General features: G+C 44.1%; 1 protein-coding gene and 1 long non-coding RNA gene across 7 annotated transcripts in view; one reads left to right on the top strand and one right to left on the bottom strand.

Annotated features, from left to right (window-relative positions):
• Nucleotides 1-244: 244 nt before the first annotated feature.
• DARS2 (aspartyl-tRNA synthetase 2, mitochondrial) lies at nucleotides 245-18514 on the top strand. The gene is made up of 17 exons (XM_016147193.2): nucleotides 245-884; nucleotides 1688-1787; nucleotides 3458-3524; nucleotides 4927-5028; nucleotides 5415-5510; nucleotides 5965-6088; nucleotides 6787-6833; nucleotides 7467-7573; nucleotides 8351-8420; nucleotides 9103-9282; nucleotides 10345-10452; nucleotides 11529-11591; nucleotides 13533-13685; nucleotides 15621-15839; nucleotides 16044-16154; nucleotides 16762-16837; nucleotides 17183-18514. The coding sequence occupies exons 1-17, from the start codon at nucleotides 761-763 to the stop codon at nucleotides 17395-17397; spliced, it is 1962 nt and encodes a 653-aa protein (XP_016002679.2). The 5' UTR covers nucleotides 245-760; the 3' UTR covers nucleotides 17398-18514.
• The window catches only part of LOC107516295, a 24489-nt gene continuing 13636 nt past the window's right edge, over nucleotides 9632-20484 (bottom strand). Inside the window, exons 10-12 of one of the 6 annotated variants that reach the window (XR_004955164.1) lie at nucleotides 13543-13762; nucleotides 10171-10546; nucleotides 9632-10139 (exon numbers count right to left, since the gene is read on the bottom strand). This is a non-coding gene — a long non-coding RNA (uncharacterized LOC107516295). Of the gene's footprint in view, nucleotides 10140-10170; nucleotides 10547-11288; nucleotides 13763-15848; nucleotides 18994-20484 lie in introns of those variants that run through there. The other 5 variants (XR_004955162.1, XR_004955161.1, XR_004955163.1 and 2 more) reach the window with 5 other exon arrangements.

Raw genomic sequence — 20484 nt, 5'->3', positions numbered from 1 at the left:
GATTCCAAGTGAGTGAAGCAACTAAGGTCGCCATTTCAACTGAGGGCACGGTCGAGCGACCTAACTATTATCGTCCATTCGCCTGAGCTCGCGGCCCTTGCTCTTCGGCTTTTCCCCCGCGCGCGAAGCTTTCCGTCCCATTTCCGCCCGCACTAAACATGGCGGCAGCGCCTGCGCTCTGATTGGCCGAATGCCTGTAACGTTGGGCGCTCGCGGGCGTTTTGGGGTGCGCTTGACTCCTCCCGGCGGTCTTCGTGCGGGGTTCGGGCCCTCAGAACGTTCTGGATGTGACCTCCTTCCTCCTTCTGAAGCTCCGAGGTCGGCCGCCAGCCTGGGAGACGTGAAACGCGAGGCTGAGGTCGGGCCCACGGGACGCTCGGGGAGCGGGGCAGGAAGGGCAGCGTTCGCGCCAAGCCGGCCCCTTCCGCCCCGGCGTGCGCGCGGGCCCAGCCTCGCGCTGCGGTGTGGACGCGCTCGCGCGCTTCTGGCCGCGGCCGTGGTAGTGAATGAGTGGAGACTGATGCTCGGGGTAGTGGGGGTTGCTCCTACCCACTCCCCAAGGGCCCCGGAGACCTGCCAGATCCATCCAGTTTCCAGACACGTGTACTCGAATATTCGGCGGAGAAGGGCTTAAGCATTGGAGACTGAGAGTGGGAACTGCCAGCATTTTAAGGGATTCGTGGGTACTTCCAAAACGGATTGTTGACCAGCATCCAACACCAGCAGTGAGATTCGGGAGCGTCCCCCTGCCTGCGGCACCATGGTCTCCAGCTGGTTAAATCGGCTAAACTGGGGGTTAGCCACACCCACTGGAAGGGTCGCCCAGCTGATCTGGGGTACTCTCTCTAGGAATCTGGTGCAGAGTTCGCAGAGGAGAATTCCAGGTGAGAGCACTGACCTCTCATCCTCTGGACGGCACTTCCTCCTGTTCTCTGCAGGCACAGGGCTTCTCTTCCATCTCCCCCCTAGTCTTAACTGGATGCCCTTATGTGTAGAAGCAAATCATTCTTTTATTTTATTATGGCAACTTTGCTTAACGGAATCCAGTAAGTTTCAGGCGTACAATTCAACAGTTAAGGCATATATATTTATAGCGTTGTGTGTTCTCTGGCCATCATTAGATTTCTTTCTGTCACCACATATTTGACCCCTTTAACGCCATGTACTTTTCCCCTCTTTTCATTTCTTATAATATAGTTTTGTCCCTTCAGTTTTAAAAGACCAGAAGAGTCAGCCACATAGGCTATTCTACTTTTAGTTGATGCTACTAGTAAGCCTAAAAAGTTCTTTCATGTTTAAAAATATTTTGAGTAGTGTTTTCTTAGAGTGCATGTGACTTTCACGCTAGATTCACACTAAAGCTAGTTACTTCATCATCAAACTTCTGTAATTCCTAAGGTCCTATTTTACTTGGGAAGAAATGCGCACTATTAAGAATAGGGTAATTTTTGGTCAATGCCAAATGCTAAGTGATCAAAAAAATTTAGATTTCCTAACATAGAGCAGAAATTTACATTAAAACAGTTATTTACTTGACATTTGCAGCTAAGTTTAATAGTGATTGAATCAAATGACCTTTATAAATTGTATCCATTGACATGACATACCTAAGATGATGTGATTTGAGTCTTTATTTTTATGCAGTTTGCAAATGAGGTATTTTTAATTTCGCTTTTTTCTTTTTAAGAATTCAGTAGCTTTATTGCCCGGACCAACACATGTGGAGAATTGCGTTCTTCTCACTTAGGCCAAGAAGTCACCTTGTGTGGATGGATTCAGTACCGCAGGTAAATCAAGGCGGATGTTTTAAGAATGCATGGTGGTGTCCCCAAGGCAATTTCAAACCTTCATTAATTTAACCAGTCAGAAGAATAAAAGCTTTACAACTGCAAGATTCTCAGGATTCACTGAATTTTTTCAGTTTTGTTTCGAAAGACCCAAATAGCATCACTCTCAGTAAGTACCAGTGACATCTGTTGAAGTATGATCTATCACTGAAATGTCCCTTGGCTTATGAGGGTTGAAGAGTCCTGACAAGGATAAAATTCTGAGATATCCTAAATTAAATTACAGCCGGCCAGAGGGTAGAAGGAAGAGACAAAAAGAAGTTGGTCGATTAACAGCTATAGTCCAAAACCAACAAAAGACTGATCACACTCCTTAGTGTGTGTTGGAATGAATTATTAACTAATTTCCAGGGTTTAATTTCCAAGATTATCTAAAAAGAGTGACTAGCCAGGCTTTGTCAAACCCCAAAACCCTGCTTACTTACACGGAGCTATATGGATTCTGCCGCTCTCCATGCCCCACACCTAGCCTGCTTCACCTTCTCCCAATCTCTTCGTCCATAGCTAATGTACATTCTTTCAGAATGGCCTACATCTTTTTCCCCCCAATGTGATGTACAAAGACACTTGCAAAACTCTGGGACGATAGACATGGTGTCTTTTCTACCCAGCCATGCTGCTGGTAGTTTAGACTCCACGCCCAAGACCAGTCTTTTTTTGCTGGCAATGCCCTAATAACCCTTTCTTTTAAAAAGACTTTCAGCCCGGGAAGTTAAAATTTTTATTTCACAGTCCCTAGGTCCAGTAATTGGGAATGGGCCAGCCGGTCAGCTTCTCACGAGCATGAAAAAGCTTATTTTATTCTAAATAGAGGTAGAGAACAGTGATTCCTTAAGATTAGAGCCCATTTTTGTTGTTGTTCATCTCTGTATTCTAGAACATATCTGAATAGTACATTAATTCACAATAAAGAGATCCCAAATACATAGATTGTGTGACCTTCCTAAAGAATATGTCCCAAATGAATGAGGATTTGACTCATAAATTTGCTGACTTTATCTTCTCAACTCAAAATCTGGGGAGGCTTTCTGACCCTCTTCTTGGTATTAAGTATGAGAAATGTAGCTTCAATACTAAGATATTAGGATTTGAGGGACCTTTGATGGGTTATAACCTCTGCTAGAAAATTTTAGATTGTGTCTTTTTTTAGGAAAAGACTTTATGTTGCCATATTTCAAAAATAACTGATCATGTTTCTATATTCTGAAGTATTACCTTGGATTTTAATATGTGGAAAGTTTCCAAATTTAATAAAATTTTCTTATAAAGATGTTAGCCAATGAAAATTTAATTTTTTAAACACCTTTTCATCAATAAGCCATCTGGATAACATTGGTATATATATATATATATATATATATATATATATGTGTGTGTGGGTGTCTGTGTATATATATGTGTGTATATGTAAAGGCAATAAAAATTAAAAAAGTCTTTTTCTTTAATAGCTTCATAGAAAATTTCATGACTGTAGCTAATGAAAGTACATATTATTTAAAAAAGGAATATGAGAACTCATAGGAGTCTCTTGTTTGTTTAATTTGTTTTTCCTGTTTCAAGTTTGGGCTCAGAGATTTTATCCTGACATGTTCATTGTCCTCATTAATTAGGCAGAACATCTTCCTGGTGCTGAGAGATTCCCACGGGCTCGTTCAAGTTCTCATTCCCCAGGATGAGGTACTGTTACCGAAAGCCTCTTCGATGCTGTGGTTAGAGTAAGCTAAGTATGTTTGAGGTTTGAAATTCAGAGCCTAATAAAAACTAAACAGTATAAGCAACATTAAAACAAATGACAAACTAGGAAAAAATATTCACTACAAACATGTACCCCTGTATAAATATAAATAAGACGTATGCTAATGAGCACATCAAATAACAAAAGGCTAATTTCTGTAATATCTAAAAGGCTACTACAAATCAATTTTTTTTTAAAAGGTGACCCAATAGAAGTATGAGCCTAGGACATGAACATAAAATACAGAACAGAAAATATAAGTGACTTATAGTCATCTGAGACTCACAGGTAGAGAAGTGTGGATTATAACTGTACCACGTTGGTATGTGTGGCACGCTGGATTGACAGCACACTGTGGGAAATCGTGCGCATGCCCATCCGGAGGGAGTGCACTTCGATGCCAGCTCTAGAGAGCGACTGGCAGCATCAGTTATAAACGCATGAATCCCGGGGACCATCCCTTCCACTTCCAGCCAATTACGCCTAGGCTGACACAGGTGCAAAATGACATAAATACAAGGTTACTTATTGCAGGGTTATTTTTAATAGGAAAAAATTGGGAATCTGGATGTTCCCCAAAAAGAGACTGGTGTAAAAATTGTATATCCTTATAGCCATAGGAAAAAGGTTAAGAAGCTCTTTATGTACTGAAAGAGGGGAGGAAACCAAGTATATTGTTAGATGGAGAAAAAATGGGACACAGGAGAGCGTGCAGAGTGCTGTTGTTGTAGAGAGAGAGAGAGAGAGTGTGTGTGTGTGTGTGTGTATGTATCTATGATGTGTCCCCAGAAGGACACATGAGTATCTGGTAACACGGTGCCTCTGGGGAAGGGAACTAAGGGGCTTTAGGACAAGAGTAGGAGGGTGACTTCTCACTGTGTATCAGTTTGTACCCTGGGAATTTTCAGCCATGTGAAGGTACTACAACTCAAAAATAATCACCATTAAAATTAGATACGGTAAAGAACTCTCGTTATGATTATTGGGCAGCATTGGTTTCCATTGTGGCAATATTTACAAATGCTTGTATGCCCAAGGAAAATATCTACTCAGCTCTAGTGTTTGACATTAGAGCAATGAATTTTCTTTCAGGGATCGGGGTTCATGAACTGTGTAGGATTTTTTTTTTTTTTTTTTTTTTTTTTTTGCATTAATCGTTCTCCATATTTTCCTGTAAGGAAAAAAGGTTTAAGCTGTTAAGAGTTTGACTTGCTGTATTAAATGGAGTTAAATGGGGATGCAATTAGCAAATTCTTTAATAAAATCATTAAGGACAGCCCCAGTTCCTACAGATCCCTTTAGGCTCATTTGTTTCTTGAAACTGTTTCCCCTCTTACTCTGTAGTCGGCTGCTTCTGTGAAGAAGATTTTATGTGAAGCCCCCGTGGAATCTGTGGTGCAAGTGTCTGGGACGGTGATTTCCCGACCTCCAGGACAAGAGAACGCAGTTAGTAGTTTAGACCTTGTCTATGTCAATTTTTCCCGCGTATGTTCACACTGTCTGATTACACATTCAGGCAACAGAGGCCCAGCTCCTTTTGGACATCAGGCACTACAGCTCTGTAAGTTCTACGAATGATCCTATAGATTTCAAAGTCTTCACTGCAGACACACACACCTATATAAATACGCGTTAGGACATTTGTTAATGACCAGTCACATCAGCTACAGATATGCATCAGAACGTCAAAATCAGGCACAGACATTTACCTCATCCTCTATAAGCACTGTGCATTTTACATTTGAAGTAAATCGTGTGTTTTACGAACATTCACTGTGTAAACGTCCTGACGAGTGATTTTGAAAATAGGTCTTTCTTTTCCTCTCTTTAAGAAAATGCCAACAGGTGACATTGAAATCAAGGTTAAAACAGCTCAACTTCTGAATTCCTGTAAGAAGCTGCCCTTTGAAATTAAGGACTTTGTGAAGGTGCGATCCTCTGTTATTAATAAAATAAGGTCTCTGGAAAATGTTGATGAGCAGAGAAGCATTTCCGGAGTTTGTTAAAGAAAAACTTTAACTACTGCAACATTAGGCATTTTATTATAGAAATATCATGAATTGTTCCATCATTTCTACAATTTCTTGGGAATTGTTCTTAAATAGTGACAACTCATTAAGCTATTGCAGTTTCTAAACACCTAGACTGTTTTCTTCAGACAGCTTGAAATGTAGTTCTGTCTTTAAGACTTGGATGTGATTCAAGTTTTTTTGTTTCTTTTTTACATTTCAAAACGAAATTTACGGCTAGCTTGGAAATGGCCAAGTAGCATAGGAGATCCTATGTCTTCTAAGTTTAAGCATCTAACAGTGATAAAATGTTCACTTAACTTCCTAACCATGTAGATATGATTTAAACTCAAAAATCTTTAAATTTGTTTAGAAAACAGAGGCTCTTCGTTTGCAGTATCGCTACTTAGACTTACGTAGCTTCCAAATGCAGTATAACCTGCGGCTGAGGTCCCAGATGGTCATGAAAATGCGGGACTACCTCTGTAACCTACACGGTAAGGGGAATGGGTGCGTGTCCTTTGGAGCTTTTTAGCATCTCTGCTGTTTCATTCAGCAGTTTTACTATATCCTCTCTTCAGCATCACTGGATCAGCTGGGGCGTGAGGTCTGGAATTCACTTAATGTGTACAGCAGTTTTTGAAGGTTAATTTCCAGGCATTTTGTCCTAGAGTGTAACTTAGTAACTTAGAGCATAATTTAGTTGCCTACCACATCACAAGCATAGCTTTTCAAAGGTGATAGTGCGTTACATTGCTTCCCATCACTAGTGAAGGAAGGACAGCCCTTTGGCTCTTATATTTTTGTAATTATCATGCTTATGTATCATTTTTTGTGAGCTCAGAAATAACATGGAAATTAAACTAGACTCATTAATCAGTCCTGGGGTTGTTTTTTGTGTTATTTTTGCTACACTAGCAGAACATTTAGGAAACCAAAACAGTCCAGTGGACAGGAATCCATCAAATAATTAGAATTATCTCATGACATAAGTATCAACTGTACGAACAGAATAGGATTTATGAAAACCTTCAGCTTCCTCCTTGGAGTTGTAGAAACCAGCACCTGTGGGCTTGGTAACATATTTCAGCCAAAATTCCTAATGAAGGGCAGCCTCAGGTGTGTTGGACTATACCACAGACATCATTTTTGACAAATCCCTGTCTATTAAGTTGGGGCGTTTCTCTTTGTTTAGGGTTTGTGGATGTGGAAACACCAACACTGTTTAAGAGGACCCCAGGGGTACGTACATTGCTTAAGTCAGACTGCTGACGTCCACTTAGTTACAGAACGGGACCACTCTGCTTTCATATTCACTCGGTTGTATTTCTTTTATTTATTTTACTAACTCATGATGGTCACATTAACTAGATTTTCTTCAAGAGTCTAGAAAATTATATAGGCCAGGGTTTCAAGCTGGAATCCTTTTATTCAATGTGAGTTTTCTTTCCTTTCAGATTTATAGATGCGAATCAATAATGAATCAGTTTCTTAAATATAGATCTTTTCTTCATTAAGAACTAACATTTCTAAACCTTGATATTTAACCTAGTTATACAGACAATGGACTTATAAAACTATAGTTTAATTTAGAAAAGCAGTCAGGAAACACTTAAATAGGAATTGATGCACAGAATTCTTTTAGCTAGTAACAGAATTGGGAATTCATTTTAACAATCATACATGTAATACCTACTGTGTCCAAACATTATGTAAAGCCTACTGTTTGCAAGCCTTTTGGGGACTGCAAGAAATGATCTGTCATTGTGGGGACTTTGCTCTATTTAATTTCACTGAGGGCTGAAATGCTAACTTCTGCCAGTTCTTGGGTTTCTGTTTTTAATAGTATCCCTGTTCTCCCTCTCTCCTTAAAAGGGTGCAAAAGAGTTTGTAATACCATCCAGGGAACCTGGGAAGTTCTATTCTCTGCCTCAGAGTCCTCAGCAGTTTAAGCAGCTTCTGATGGTCGGTGGTTTAGACAGGTGAGCTTTCAGTACTTGTCAGAAAAATAAAAAGTGGGGAGGAGGGGAAAAAGTGTCTGATCTCTTAAAAGAAGGTAAGAAAATGTATGAGAGTTTGGAAAACGCTTGCAAAATACCCTAAAACTTCATCGTCATCATTTAGTGAGGATTTATTGGGTGGCCACCAGGTACAGAGCTCCGAACTAGTAGCTGTGGCAGGGGATTCGAAACAAAGAAGAATGGGTTCAGCTGTCAAGGAGTTAATGGATCTGGTAAGAATAGGATAATAAATAAAATCAAATGTGATAGAAACCAAAAATAAGTGCCTTGAGAGTTGCAAAGTGGGTATTGAAAAGGTTTGAAACGTGATTGTCTTGGGAAGTATTAGAAAAACCTTTCTGAGGTAGGCCTTCTGGGAAAGAGCTGCATTTCAGCAGACGGAGATGCGCGTGGAAGGCGTAGCGCCGGAATGAACAGGTGTGTTCATGGAGCAGTGCAGGTTTCAGTGCGGCCGAAGCAGAAGGGTCTATACAGACGTGCACGCACCCAGCCTGTCAGTCTCCTGCGCGGCCGTCCAGGGGTGCCCTGGGGTGCTTCCAGAGCAACAGATAGAACAGTCCATATCTCACGGCTCAGCCACGCGGCCGATTAGATTAGAACACCATGAAGGATTTTTAAATTCCTTACGTCCTTCAGTTACCATTGTTCATTCATTTCATATCTATATTGCCGTGAACTTCTGTTGAAAAGTGTGTAAGTCTTCCCAGAATCATGACTTGTGCTGTTTTTCAATTATAGATATTTTCAGGTTGCCCGATGTTATCGAGATGAAGGTTCGAGACCAGACAGACAGCCTGAGTTCACTCAGGTACTAAGTTCCGTGCCCTTGTCTCTCACTGGCTCAGCCTCGCTACAGCCAAGTATTTCCCGACCAGAACAGTCGTTACTTATACTTTCCTTCTCATTACATCTTAGCCATCAGATATTTAATGCAACTAGTCTGCATTTGAGATACCGATTATTTCCTTTTTGATCTGTTTCCTGTTTCCTTTTTACACTGAGAATAGTCATCAGTATAAAGCCAGAGAGAGATTCCCACAGGGCTTCAGTGGTCATGATGTGATAACGTTCCTAAGATATCTCTTCTACATTAAGAACCAATCATTCTGTGTATTCTTGATATTTAAACTATTTCTCTAATCTGTGGACTCATCAGAACTATTGTGACTGGTTTCTGTGTGTAGCATGTTAATCAGTGTGGCTTTGAAGGTGGCCTGACCCGGGATCAAGTGTAATTGCATGTTCACGGGCAGGTTACCCAGCTTCTCTGAGCTTTAGCCTTGAGATGGTCATGGGAATTAAACAATCTGATGCGTTTAAAGTATTAGCACAGGGCCAGACATAAAACAGCCGTCCAATAGTGTTTGTTTCCCTCTGTGTAGTAAGTATGTCCCGAAACCTATGGTGACTTGAAACCAGAGAAATACATAAATACGTACATGTGACTGTTGTGGCTGTTCAAGTTAGTTACCTATGTCATTTGGTTTCAGATTGACATAGAGATGTCTTTTGTAGACCAGACCGGGATCCGGAGTCTCGTTGAGGGTTTGCTCCAGTATTCCTGGCCCAGCGACAAAGGCCCTGTGGAGGTTCCTTTTCCTTCTTTGACCTTTGCCGAGGCGCTGGCCAGCTATGGAACTGATAAGCCCGACACTCGCTTCGGGATGAAGGTACTTTCACTGCCCAGGTCTCTGCCCTCAGACAGTCCTGCGGTCTTCCGAGCCGCGTTAAAATCTACTATGAGCTACACTCACAGTTTTATCATTTTTTTTGTCATTACCTTGGCTTATTACCTTTGTCATGGAGATACAGCAAGAGAGAATAGTAGCTTGTTGGCATTACGATATTTTTTCCTATCTTCTACTGTGTTCCAAAGCCCATTTCCAAGAACGAGGTTCTGCAGTAAAGTTTTTATGACTGACGAGTTATTACTCATATGGGCATGAATGGTAACTCGAAAGGGAAAAAACCCTATTCTGTCCTCTCCAGTTTTTCTTCAGCTAAACTGACACTTGGAAGGCAAACGAGTAAGGGTTTATTCTTTTCCATTGCTCTTTAAAGAGCTCAAACGTACGGAAACGTTTATTCAAATTATTAAGATCGACACACAGTAACTAAAGGTGAGTGAGGGCAGGAGGTACACGGAGCAGTTTCCAGTAGTGAGCTTCTCGGTATTTGCTGTTAGAAAGGAGCAGCCCTGGCCTCGGTGACACAGTGACATTTGCGTCTGTCCTCAGTACACGCTCCTTAGAAACAGCTCTGCGCAGTCTGTGAACAGGCAGTGCTCAGTTCTTAGAGTGAAAAAAAAACACAGTACACAGAGTCCTGACGGCCTCCTCCCAGCTGCCAACTCACCCCCCCTTGCCTCTCCGTGAGTCACGTGGAAAGCGGTCCTCACGGCAGACCGCGCAGGTCCAGCTCTGGCTCCGCCACTTCCCGGCCCTGTCATCTTGAGCGAGGCATTTCCTTCTCCGTGCCTTGGTCTCCTCATGTATTAAGCAGGGATAATAAGAGCGCCTGCTTCATGCTCTTGTTACACAGATGAAATAAATTGACACTCACGAATAAGCCATCATTCATTGTCATAGTGCCGACCCGTGGTAACCACCCTGTGAACGTGCTCTGGACGTGTTAACAGATCTGCTTTCTCCTCTAAAATCTTGTTTGTGAACTGTTTTGAGATAAAAAAATCCCTTCATGGTTAGTTGACCCTATTTTTACCCGCTTTCCAGATCGTAGATCTCAGCGATGCGTTCAGAGACACACAGGCCGGGTTCCTTCAGGAGGCGCTTGGGACACCCCAGGGCACCGTCAAGGCCATGTGCGTCTCTGATGGAGCGGTAAGTGAGGCGCAGTGCTCCCTGTCTGGACCGCGTGTTCGGGACATGCAGGTGGTCAGCGTTGGCACGTTTCAACTTCAGAAAGAGCAGTTCTCTGCGAACAAAGATATGTGTCCTCACATCACGTCTGACAGTGTCCCTAAAACTATACCTAGAACACAACAACCTTATGAATGTGGGTTTGTGCTCAAGATCTAGAGCTTTTTTCTTCTCTAAACAACGCTGTACGGTACTCCTGTACTTCATTTGGGATCATTTCCGCCAGTAATGAGCATCAATTAGTATTCATATTGTCTCCAGCCTCAGTTCGTCCAAAGACTGTTAGCTTAGCCCAGCATAACCCTTGTGTGCTGGTTTTTGAATAAGATTACTATTCCGAAAGACTGCTCATTCGGATATATAAGCTTATTGAGTATATTCAAAACGGGAGTAAGAGTTCGGTCTCATTACTTTTTATTCACTTCCTATGTTCAGTGGAAAGTAATGTGTCCATACTGTAGTCCAGACATAATGAGTGGATTCAGGTAAGCTCAGTGTAATGTGTGTCGCTTGTATTATTTACCCCAGATTGAGGATGTCCATTCTTCCCCAAGTAGATCATGAGAGTTGTTGGGTCGTGAGCCCCGTCTCCCCCCTCCCATGTCTCCCATACCCAGTAAAGGACCCCATGAATATTAGTCATGATGATAGTGTCTCACTCGACATTGAGACAATTTAGAAAAAGCTAAAGAATTTTAAGAGACTTGAAATATTCAAATTCTGAATCATCTTACTGACCTGAAAGTTATTTTTTCTTTCACAATTCAACTGTAAAGATTCAGTTTGGACCTTTATCCTGCATATTACGTGGAATTTATTCACAGCGATTTTCAGTGAGACTTACATAATTGGGAGGGTGGGGGAAAGCCCTGTAAGAAGCTTAAAAACTTTGTCATTTGGCAACAGAAATTAAATTTTTGTCGAATCCAACTATTGTGATGGAAAGACACAACATGTATTTCTATTCCGTTTGATATAAACATGTTTATGAAGCTGAGTATCATATTGATGAGTTTACTTCCATTTTCTTTCATCAGAAATACCTAACAAGGAAAGACATTGAACACATTAGAAAATTTGCAGCCGACCATTTTAACCAGGTAAGGAGTTAATTAGAGCATTTTTTCCTGTCTTTTATGGACTCAGTGTTTTTAACTAACAATTGCTCGAATGCTCACACTATTAGTTTCAAGGGTCTTGTTTGTCCAGATCATCCTTCTACTTTTTCTCTTTATTTTTAAACTTAATCTTAACCTCTGGGTTTAATTCTAAGATTTCAACTTGGGACAGTTGAATTCATCGTTAATCATATTTTTAAAAGAAACAATGGAACTTCAGTTACGAAAACAAATAGAGCCTCATGTGCCCAAGGTTTAAATGAAAGTGTGTCAGGTGTGAAAGAAAGCCTATACTCATGGTCCTTCTCGTACCGGTTTTTAGAATTCTGAATCCACCCTTGATGGGCATGTTCTGTGTTCTCGGCTTGGCTAGTGGCAGAACTAAAATACGGAGGAGCAGGAGTGGAACGTGGGCATTCTCACATTGTCACCGGAAATACGAATTGCCTCGGCCATTTCGGAATCAATAACTTTAAAAACAGTCGGGCTTTTGGAGTCAATAATTTTCTGTGACACACTTTGAAGAGAGGAGGGACCCAAAAGAGGAGGAGACTGTATGCTCATCACAGTGTCGTTTGTATCAGGAACAAAATTAAACCATATGGGAAGTGATTGAATAGATTAAGGTGTAATCAAAGGAATTAATATTGAAGTAAGTTTGTTCTAAAACTTTGTCTCCGAAGAGTCTGTAACATGGGGAAAACGCTCGTAAGAAAAGGAGACTACAGAATTCCACATAGACGGGTCATAGCCGCCTCATCACACTGTTTGTGATTGAAAACGGACTACCCCCCTGTAGCACCAGCGCATCCCAAGCCTCAGACCTCAAGCTCCAAGGGGTTTTTCAGCATGAGAAAGATTAGGATGGTGGTTTCCAAAGCTGGCTGAGGCAAAATGGGAAAGTCAGGAAAATATAAAAAGTTTTTCATAAAGTTAAATGAATTTAAAGAACTATCCTTTACTTCTTAGCTTTGTTTTGTTTTTTGCTAAAAAAAAATGCTCTTTTATGAAATGATAGTAATAGTAGGTAATATTTTGGGTTTGTTTTATGCCCTTGATATAATTCCAAATTGGCAACTCTGTATCTCCTGATTTTGGTTCTTTATTTTTATTTTAATAGTATTTGAAACCTGCATCTAGGAGATAAGCCTAAAGGTTAAGTTGGCAGCCTTTAACTTGACCTATTACTACATTTTCTTCTTTTCTTCATCTACTCTTTCTTTTCCTCTTTTCTCTTTTACTTCCCCAATTTTCTGAATTCTTATATTAGAAATGAGTTCTACTTATCTTTTTAACTTATTAGTTTTTTAACTTGATTCGGCTTAAATTGTTATTAGCGTTTAGTAATTCTTAGTATGTGCATGCCCGCGGTTGAAAAAGCAATAGCAAAGAAGGCTCCTAACGGAACGCGGTAGGGTTCGCGCTAGCCTGCGCCGGCCCAGTCCCCTATCGAGTGTCTCTGTTGTCAGACATCTGGCCACATAGTGCCCTTTTTTTCCCTCTTGTCCATTTTAAACTTTTCCTATTAACTTCCGGCAATGAGACGAAGCTCCAAAGGAGCGCCGAGCGTCTCCAGGACTCTGCAGGGTAGAATCGGTCCCTTTCTGCCGGGGCCGCTCCTCGGTCTCTGGCCAGAGCTTCCTGCACGTGGACTCTTCAGTCGCGCCTGTTGCATTCCCTCGCAACCTGCAGACAGCCCTTACCTGCCGATGTTCCTCCTCGCCCTCCTCCTCTCTGTTTTTTCATTGCGATGAGATCGCTTTTTAAAATTCTGTTAGTATCATTTTGAAGGGGTTCAGGGAAGGGATAGAGATCATCTCATGCAGCTTCTCTCCCATTAGGAACAATAAGTCCTTGTACTGCAAGAAAAACAGGTCGACCCCACTTTTTTAAAAATGTGAGTCTTTTTTTTCTTCATCACAGGAAGTCTTACCTGTATTCCCAAAAGCCAGTCGGAACTGGAATTCCCCGGTCGCCAAGCTCATCGTGGAGGAGCGGGGGTCGGGACTCATGAGAAGCATGCAGGCCCAGGAGGGGGACATGCTCCTGCTCACGGCCGGAGAGCACTCGAGAGCGGTGAGAAGTCCTCCCACGCCCCTCCTCCCCGCACGCGGCCAGGCTGTGACACTGGGCGTTCATGTCCTCAAACGGAGCTGAAAGATAAACATCCTTCAGTGCGTCACAGTGCATCTAGAAAAACTAGGCTTTTTTCACCAGCTACCAGGCTCCACGGGCACAACTCACCCAGATCGGACCTGGCTCTCGTTAGGAAGGCCACTTAGAGGGCTGTTGGCATTCAATATACAGTTATGAAAAAGTAGTTTCATTTTTGAGGTTTTGCAAATTAAGAAAACTTGGTAGTCACTAGCTTTGGTCCATAGTGCATTCCTGCAAATGTGGAGGGACCGGTCAGACTGCCGGAGGCTGCTGGGCAGGCAGACAGCGCTGGCCGTAGCCTGGAGTCACCGAGGCCCTGCCCCAGGAGCAGTAGCTGGGAGGAGATGCACGCCACCAGGCGCTGGCTGAGCCACTGTTCTTTGGATATCGAAGAAGGACTGGCCACAGCCCAGCGCTGAGTACTCGGTATATGTTTGGCTTTAGACATCACTGGTGTAAGCGTGGTGTAAAAAGACAAACATGAGCATTGAAAATGTACTTCAAAGGTCTAGCGTGATGTAAATTCACTCTTGCAGTGCAGTATAACATGACTTCTTTACAGTAATGGTGTCCCTTTAGTACTCCGTCAGGCTCACGCTGACTCGTGTGCACTGTTTTTATTGTTTCTTCCAAAGGAAGTTTTGGGGTCCAGCTTCAAAGCTAAGCGCAGTCCGCTGTCTTCCCCTTCCCCTGCGATCGTATAGAAAGCTCTGCAAGTTTTGATACTGCATACACTTTTTTTGAATGAATTAATTTATCATTATTTTCGAGCACCAGCCACGAGACAGCACTGTTAAATTTTCTGGGGAAATACACATTTTATTGTCAGTGCATTTCTTAAAAAAGAACGTGAGATTTTTGTATTATGTAAAAATCCTGCTGCGGTCTCATTCGGCTGTTAAACGTCCGTGGTGTAAACCCACATGCGGACGTTCTTTTTCTTAGGAAGGTGTCATTCTCGTCCTTCCTGGGATGTCCCTGGAAGGGCTCCAGACACCAGACTCGTGAGAACCACACTGAGTATCGGTCGCAGTGAAGTGGCCTGTGTGGATATTTAAGTGTCAGACAGAATAGGCCACAAAGCGACGCTGCGGGCGCGTGTCCCAGCAGGTCTCCTGCCCTGACCACTGTCCTCTTTGAGGGAAGCCCTAGGGGTCACAGCTGCCACTCCTTAAGCACGTCCTGTTTACAGCCCTCGGTGTGTATACTATTAATCCTCCTGCCAACCCTCCTGAGAGAAGAACCGATACTCTTACGTTAGTAAAGATAAGGACACTGAGGCACAGAGGCTAAAACTTTTGCTCAGATTTTTTTTTTCTGACCCTCAAAATCTGGTTCCAGAAGTCACGCTCTTAAGTTAACCTCTAACCCACACCGCCGCCAGGGGCCCAGCATTTCCCGAGCATCAGCTGCGTGCCCGGCCCGCGCCGGACCCTCGGCACGCGCGTCAGGAGCAGCAAGGGCGGCGTCACCGCGATGGCTCCTGCCGTGCAGACTGCGCCTCGCATGTCTCGCTGGCCTCAGTCGTCCCGGCAGCCTTCGCAGTGGATGTTTTCATCTCCGTTGTACCATGGGAAGGGTGCAGACGAGTCAGTGACAGACCCAGGGAGGGGCAGCCCCGGGCCAGTCGGGCGCTGACACCTGCATGCTCAGTCACCGCGCCGCCGAGTCTGACAGTCGTCCCCAGCCGTGGCGCGGTCGGGTCATCCTCCCGCCTGTCTCCAGAGAAGCTCAGCCTCCTCTGTTCGTTGGCCCCTCCTTTCTCAGAGAATGGCCCGGCTTTGGAACCTGGCTGTGTCATCTGCTACCTGCTCTGCCACAGAGCTACTCGCTGTCCCTGTCTTCTGTTCGCAGTGCTCGCTGTTGGGGAAGTTACGGCTGGAATGTGCCGACCTTCTGGAAGCCAAGGGGGCGCTGCTGCGTGACCCAGCTCGCTTCTCTTTCCTCTGGGTGCTGGATTTCCCGCTCTTCCTGCCCAAGGAGGGGCACCCCGGAGAGCTGGAGTCAGCCCACCACCCATTCACCGCTCCCCACCCCAGCGACGTCCACCTCCTGTCCACTGAGCCCGAAAAGGTACCTTACCTGCCTCCCGGGTAAAAAGGAAACGTGGGGACAAAGGCAGAGGACTTGCGGTTGCACAGTCCGGCCCTGCTCTGGAAGCCCCCGAAGAAAGCGTCGGGTTTGAGTGGGTAGTTAACCTTCTCTGGGCAGCCGCGATGTCTTCAGCCTGCGGAACGGAAAGCCAGAGGCTCTAACACGCAGGCCCGAATCTTCTAGGTGCGGAGCCAGCACTATGACTTGGTTTTAAACGGCAGCGAGGTAGGAGGCGGGTCCATCCGAATCCACGACGCACAGCTGCAGCGCCACGTCCTGGACACCGTCCTGAAGGTGACCTCGTCGTCCGCCCCGGCCTTGGCTTTAGGAAAACTAGAATGTTTACCTGTTAAATGCGTCACGAATGGAGGCGCCGCTAGGCCTGGAGCAGCATGGGCTTGGCTCTCTGCTTCAGTGCAGACGTGGCGGGTCAGCGACCGTGGCAATTCCCGGGTGCCAGACCGGTGCCGTCGCTGGCGCTCGGCTTCCTCGGAAGCACCTGCCCGAGAACCATTCGCGGACAGGATTCCGGCATTTCCGCGTGCTCGGGCCCTAAGTTACTCCTGGCCACCAAACCCAGGGCCCGTTCTGGGCCCGCAGGCTGCCCCGCCTGACACTGGATCCTCCCCTGGTCCCTGCGCAAGACGGTTCCCTGCGTGCATCCTGCCTTCCAGAGCCCGCACCTCCACGCCCGTGCATGTCCGACTGCGGGGTCAGTACAGTAGCTGCTTGTAGGGAGACCAGGCGCCTCTCCGTATTTGACGTCCGTGACTTGTCCTGTTCTCTTACTAACCTGGAAACCTATTAAGGTGCTTTATTTTCCCTTTAACACTCCAGCATACCGTGTGGCGCTTGGTGGACCCTCAGTATGTATTTAAGTTGAATTTTTTTTGAATTTCAGGAAGATGTGACATTGCTCTCCCACCTGCTCCAGGCTTTGGATTACGGGGCGCCCCCTCACGGAGGAATTGCCTTAGGTAAAGTGTGTCCTGCAAGCTACATTTCGATCCCTAGCACTCCGTCTCAGATTTGGGCTTAGCTCATGGGGGGCGATGGGGGAGTGAAGGAGGTCAGGGGCGAGCCCAAGGGTCCTACAAGACCTTGTTTTCATTTTGATGATATATTTTTTTAAATCTATTTTACCAGTTATAAAGATCCGACTTAACAGGTAGTTTGCGTTTGAGAGACTTTTTAATAGCGTGGAAGTGCGCGCGGTCCGGTAAAGATTCTTGTTTAAAAGTTCTTTACAACCTTTATAGAAAAATGAAGTCCATCCCAATGTTACATTACATGCTCATGTTAATACTGTATGTTACTCACAGGATTAGACAGGCTGATATGTCTTGTCACCGGGGCACCAAGCATCAGAGACGTCATCGCCTTCCCCAAGTCCTTCCGGGGGCACGACCTCATGAGCAATGCCCCAGATTTCATCCCTCCTGAGGAACTGAAGCCCTATCACATCCAGGTCGCCTGGCCAACAGACCCAGAAGCAGAAAAGAGCTCGTCAGGTGATCCACGCCATCCAGAAAGTTGAGCTTTTGGGTCTTGTCACCTTCGCTTCCTCAAGGCTGAAATGAGACCCGGAGCCCTGCCACAGAGCTGAGAAGTTTTGGGGTAGAAGGTCTCCAGGTAGCATTCTCCATGGTGAAGAAGCAGATGGAAGGTATCCAGTTTTGACTTGATGACATGCATTATTAGGATTTTTTTATTTGGGACTCTTGAAGCTTCTTTTTACTTGGAGAAACGTGGAAGATGGCTCCTTGTTGGGGTGATACAATGGCTAAGTGTTTTCTAATCATGTTTTTCATACCCGGAGAGTAGGTTGTTCACTTAGGGCAGAAGTAATCAAATCATGTGTGAAATGTGAGAAGTGCTTACCCCAGGGACTGGCCAGCTGGGGAGGAGTCAGTTCAGCCTTGTCAAGAAAATCCTATAAATCAAGCTGGACAGTGACGTTTCACTGTCAACGTCGTGAAGCACGATACAGTTCAAAGAGTCACCGACGTGAGAGACACGGAATCTTGGCGCTTCACCTCCAGCGAGTTGCAGAAGCCTCTCCGCCTCCCTCGTCCTCCTGTGACACGCGAACTGCTCAGGCCCTGGCAGCCCCACCTGCTCCTCCTGCCAGAATCAGAGGAAGTAACACACGTGCGGGATAATGTAATAAAAACGCTCTGAAAAGCCGTCAGGCACGACACAAACGGGAGGTTGTCCATCCCTCTATAAGCAGACACAGGTGTATCTCTATAGTGTAAGATTAAACAAAACTGGTATCTGTACTAAAAAACAATAAATTTATTAATCAGTATTATCTATATTTCTCCTTTAAAAAATCATTAATCCCTGAATGTTTCCCTAAACTATAATTGAAAATATTGACCTCACATGTGCAAAAAAGTGAGCCCTGAAGCCCATGGTGATTTTCTTATACATTCTGTTGACACAGATATAAACTTATGATTAATAATTATAAAATGGGAACAAGGTCTTGATTAATGAAATTGTCCTATATTATCTTCACTTTTGCCTTGATGTTTTTGATACAATGTATTAACACTGAGTATCAGTCTTATATCTGTGTTCCTCTGTGCTCTAAGCAATGCGATGCCATAATCGTTTCCTATGTGAAAATAAAGCCAGCTGCACTTCCAGGTCTCATTTGTGACTCGTGGTGAGTGGGCTGCGAGCAGCGGGTTCGCCACTGGGTGGAGCCGTTCCCTGAAGCTGGCCTCTCGCCCCCGTGTGGACCCTGTGTGCCCGTCTGTGCGTGTCTGGCAGGGTTTTCCTGGCAAGAGAGCGTGTCCAACTCTGCCTCTCCTTTCCCAGTGGAGAGACTGTCTAGAGATGCCCTTTATTGGGTAGGAAAATGCAATTTTACATCCATTTATCCCACGTGGACGTTTCTAATTTCTAAACGTAAGAAATTCACTGACCGTTGAGAGCCTGACTGACCAAAATATTATCTTTCTACCCTTGAAATGAGAGTTATAGAAAAACACCCCAAACTTAGAGGATCTTTTCTAGGCTATAAATACCCAAAGCCCCAGGTCCCCAAAAGTCTCACAGTCAATCCTGTGTTGGCATCTCAGAGACCTAGTCACTTGGGGCGTCACTCAACTTTTCTTCAGTACTGTCAAAAAAAAAAAAGGCTTATTCTGAAATTCAAGGAAATGTCAGTATTTTAAATCATCATTGAGGTGGAATGAAATTTTAAGCATTTCCTCAAAAATTAAGGAACAACTTACAAATAAAGTCGAAAACAACACAACCAGGATCCTGAAATGCACAAATTAATTGTAAACTGGAAGCCAAGATTATTCCAGTTCCAATCTCCAGCCTCCTAGGGAATTTATCCTATGCTGAAAGTTTTAAAAGCAAGGTTAGCAACTGCCAGCTACACCATTGATAGTTATTAGCTTCAAGAGTTTTGTCCTGTGAACAATTTCTCCTTGTTGAGGAATAGATGAGTCTGCAGGATTGCTTTGTGCTCTTGGGCTTTGGTTGAATAAAATGCATCTTTGCAGCCACTCTGCCTGTTCCCAGATTCCCCTCTTGAAGAACCAGAATTCTGACATCACATTCCTTGCTGATTAAGCAAACATCTTCAGGATCCTGCCGCTAGCATACTTTTTACTCATTTCAAAAGTTACTCGTAACGTGAGAACCAGGTACATGATGAAAATCTGTGTTTAAGATGATGGACTCCCCATATTCTTTAAAAATTATTGCAAGTCCCAAAGAGCTCTATAGAGATCTATTAAGACTGCAGTAGGAACTATGATTTCTGATAAATATTTGAGTTCACTTTAAAATAATCCATTGCAGTAACACAAATGGCATATTTTATTTAAAAAAAATTATTTTCTAAAACATTAGAAGTCATATTGTTTTACATTCTGCAAATCCTTATGATGTCCCTAGATGCTCAGATATGCTTCTGCATTCCAGCTGTTATGATACATTGTTTCGGTTGAAATATATGAAGGAAATCTGGCTTTAAACAGATAGGAAGCTAGAAAGGGGATGGAGTATTTTAATAGCCTTCTCTGATCATCATGGATATTCTTCCTTGATACACCTCAACCTGACAAGTTCCTTAAAAGTCGCCATGTGGAATCTGGTGCAGAGCTTCCCCTGGAGGACGTGAGGACCGTCCCCAAAGGTCATCCCCTACCTCCTCACTGCCCCAGAGGACCTTTCAGCCTTCCCTCCTCTTTGCTAAGTATAGATCTCCTGAGCCATCGTGCTGACCTGAGCGGAAATGAGTCAGAGGCATTTGCTTAGTTGCTGTCCGTTGTGGGTGTTTTTCCCCAGGGTGACCAGGGATTGTATGCACTTCGCCCTGGCCCAGCCCCATTTGTTTAAGGCTGCAGAGGTTACAGTGCCACCTGGGCTGTACCCACTTGGAAACTGACCAACGACTGGGGGGATGCTGCCACCTGGTGGCAGCGCTACGAATTGCCTTGCATGTAAATCTCAACCAGAGAGCACGGAAGATGCCACAAAAGGTGGCTTTGAAAACAAAACACAAAATGCAAAACTTGCAGAGCGAGGGTGAACATAATAGGGAGTCTTCGAGTTAAGCATATGTGGTAAACGCATTCATTCCATGTTTGGCTAA

Source organism: Rousettus aegyptiacus, unplaced genomic scaffold (assembly GCF_014176215.1).
Source record: "Rousettus aegyptiacus isolate mRouAeg1 unplaced genomic scaffold, mRouAeg1.p scaffold_m13_p_17, whole genome shotgun sequence".
NCBI lineage: Eukaryota > Metazoa > Chordata > Mammalia > Chiroptera > Pteropodidae > Rousettus > Rousettus aegyptiacus.
Note: the sequence above shows the minus strand (reverse complement) of the source record. Positions and strands in the feature narration are given on the sequence as shown.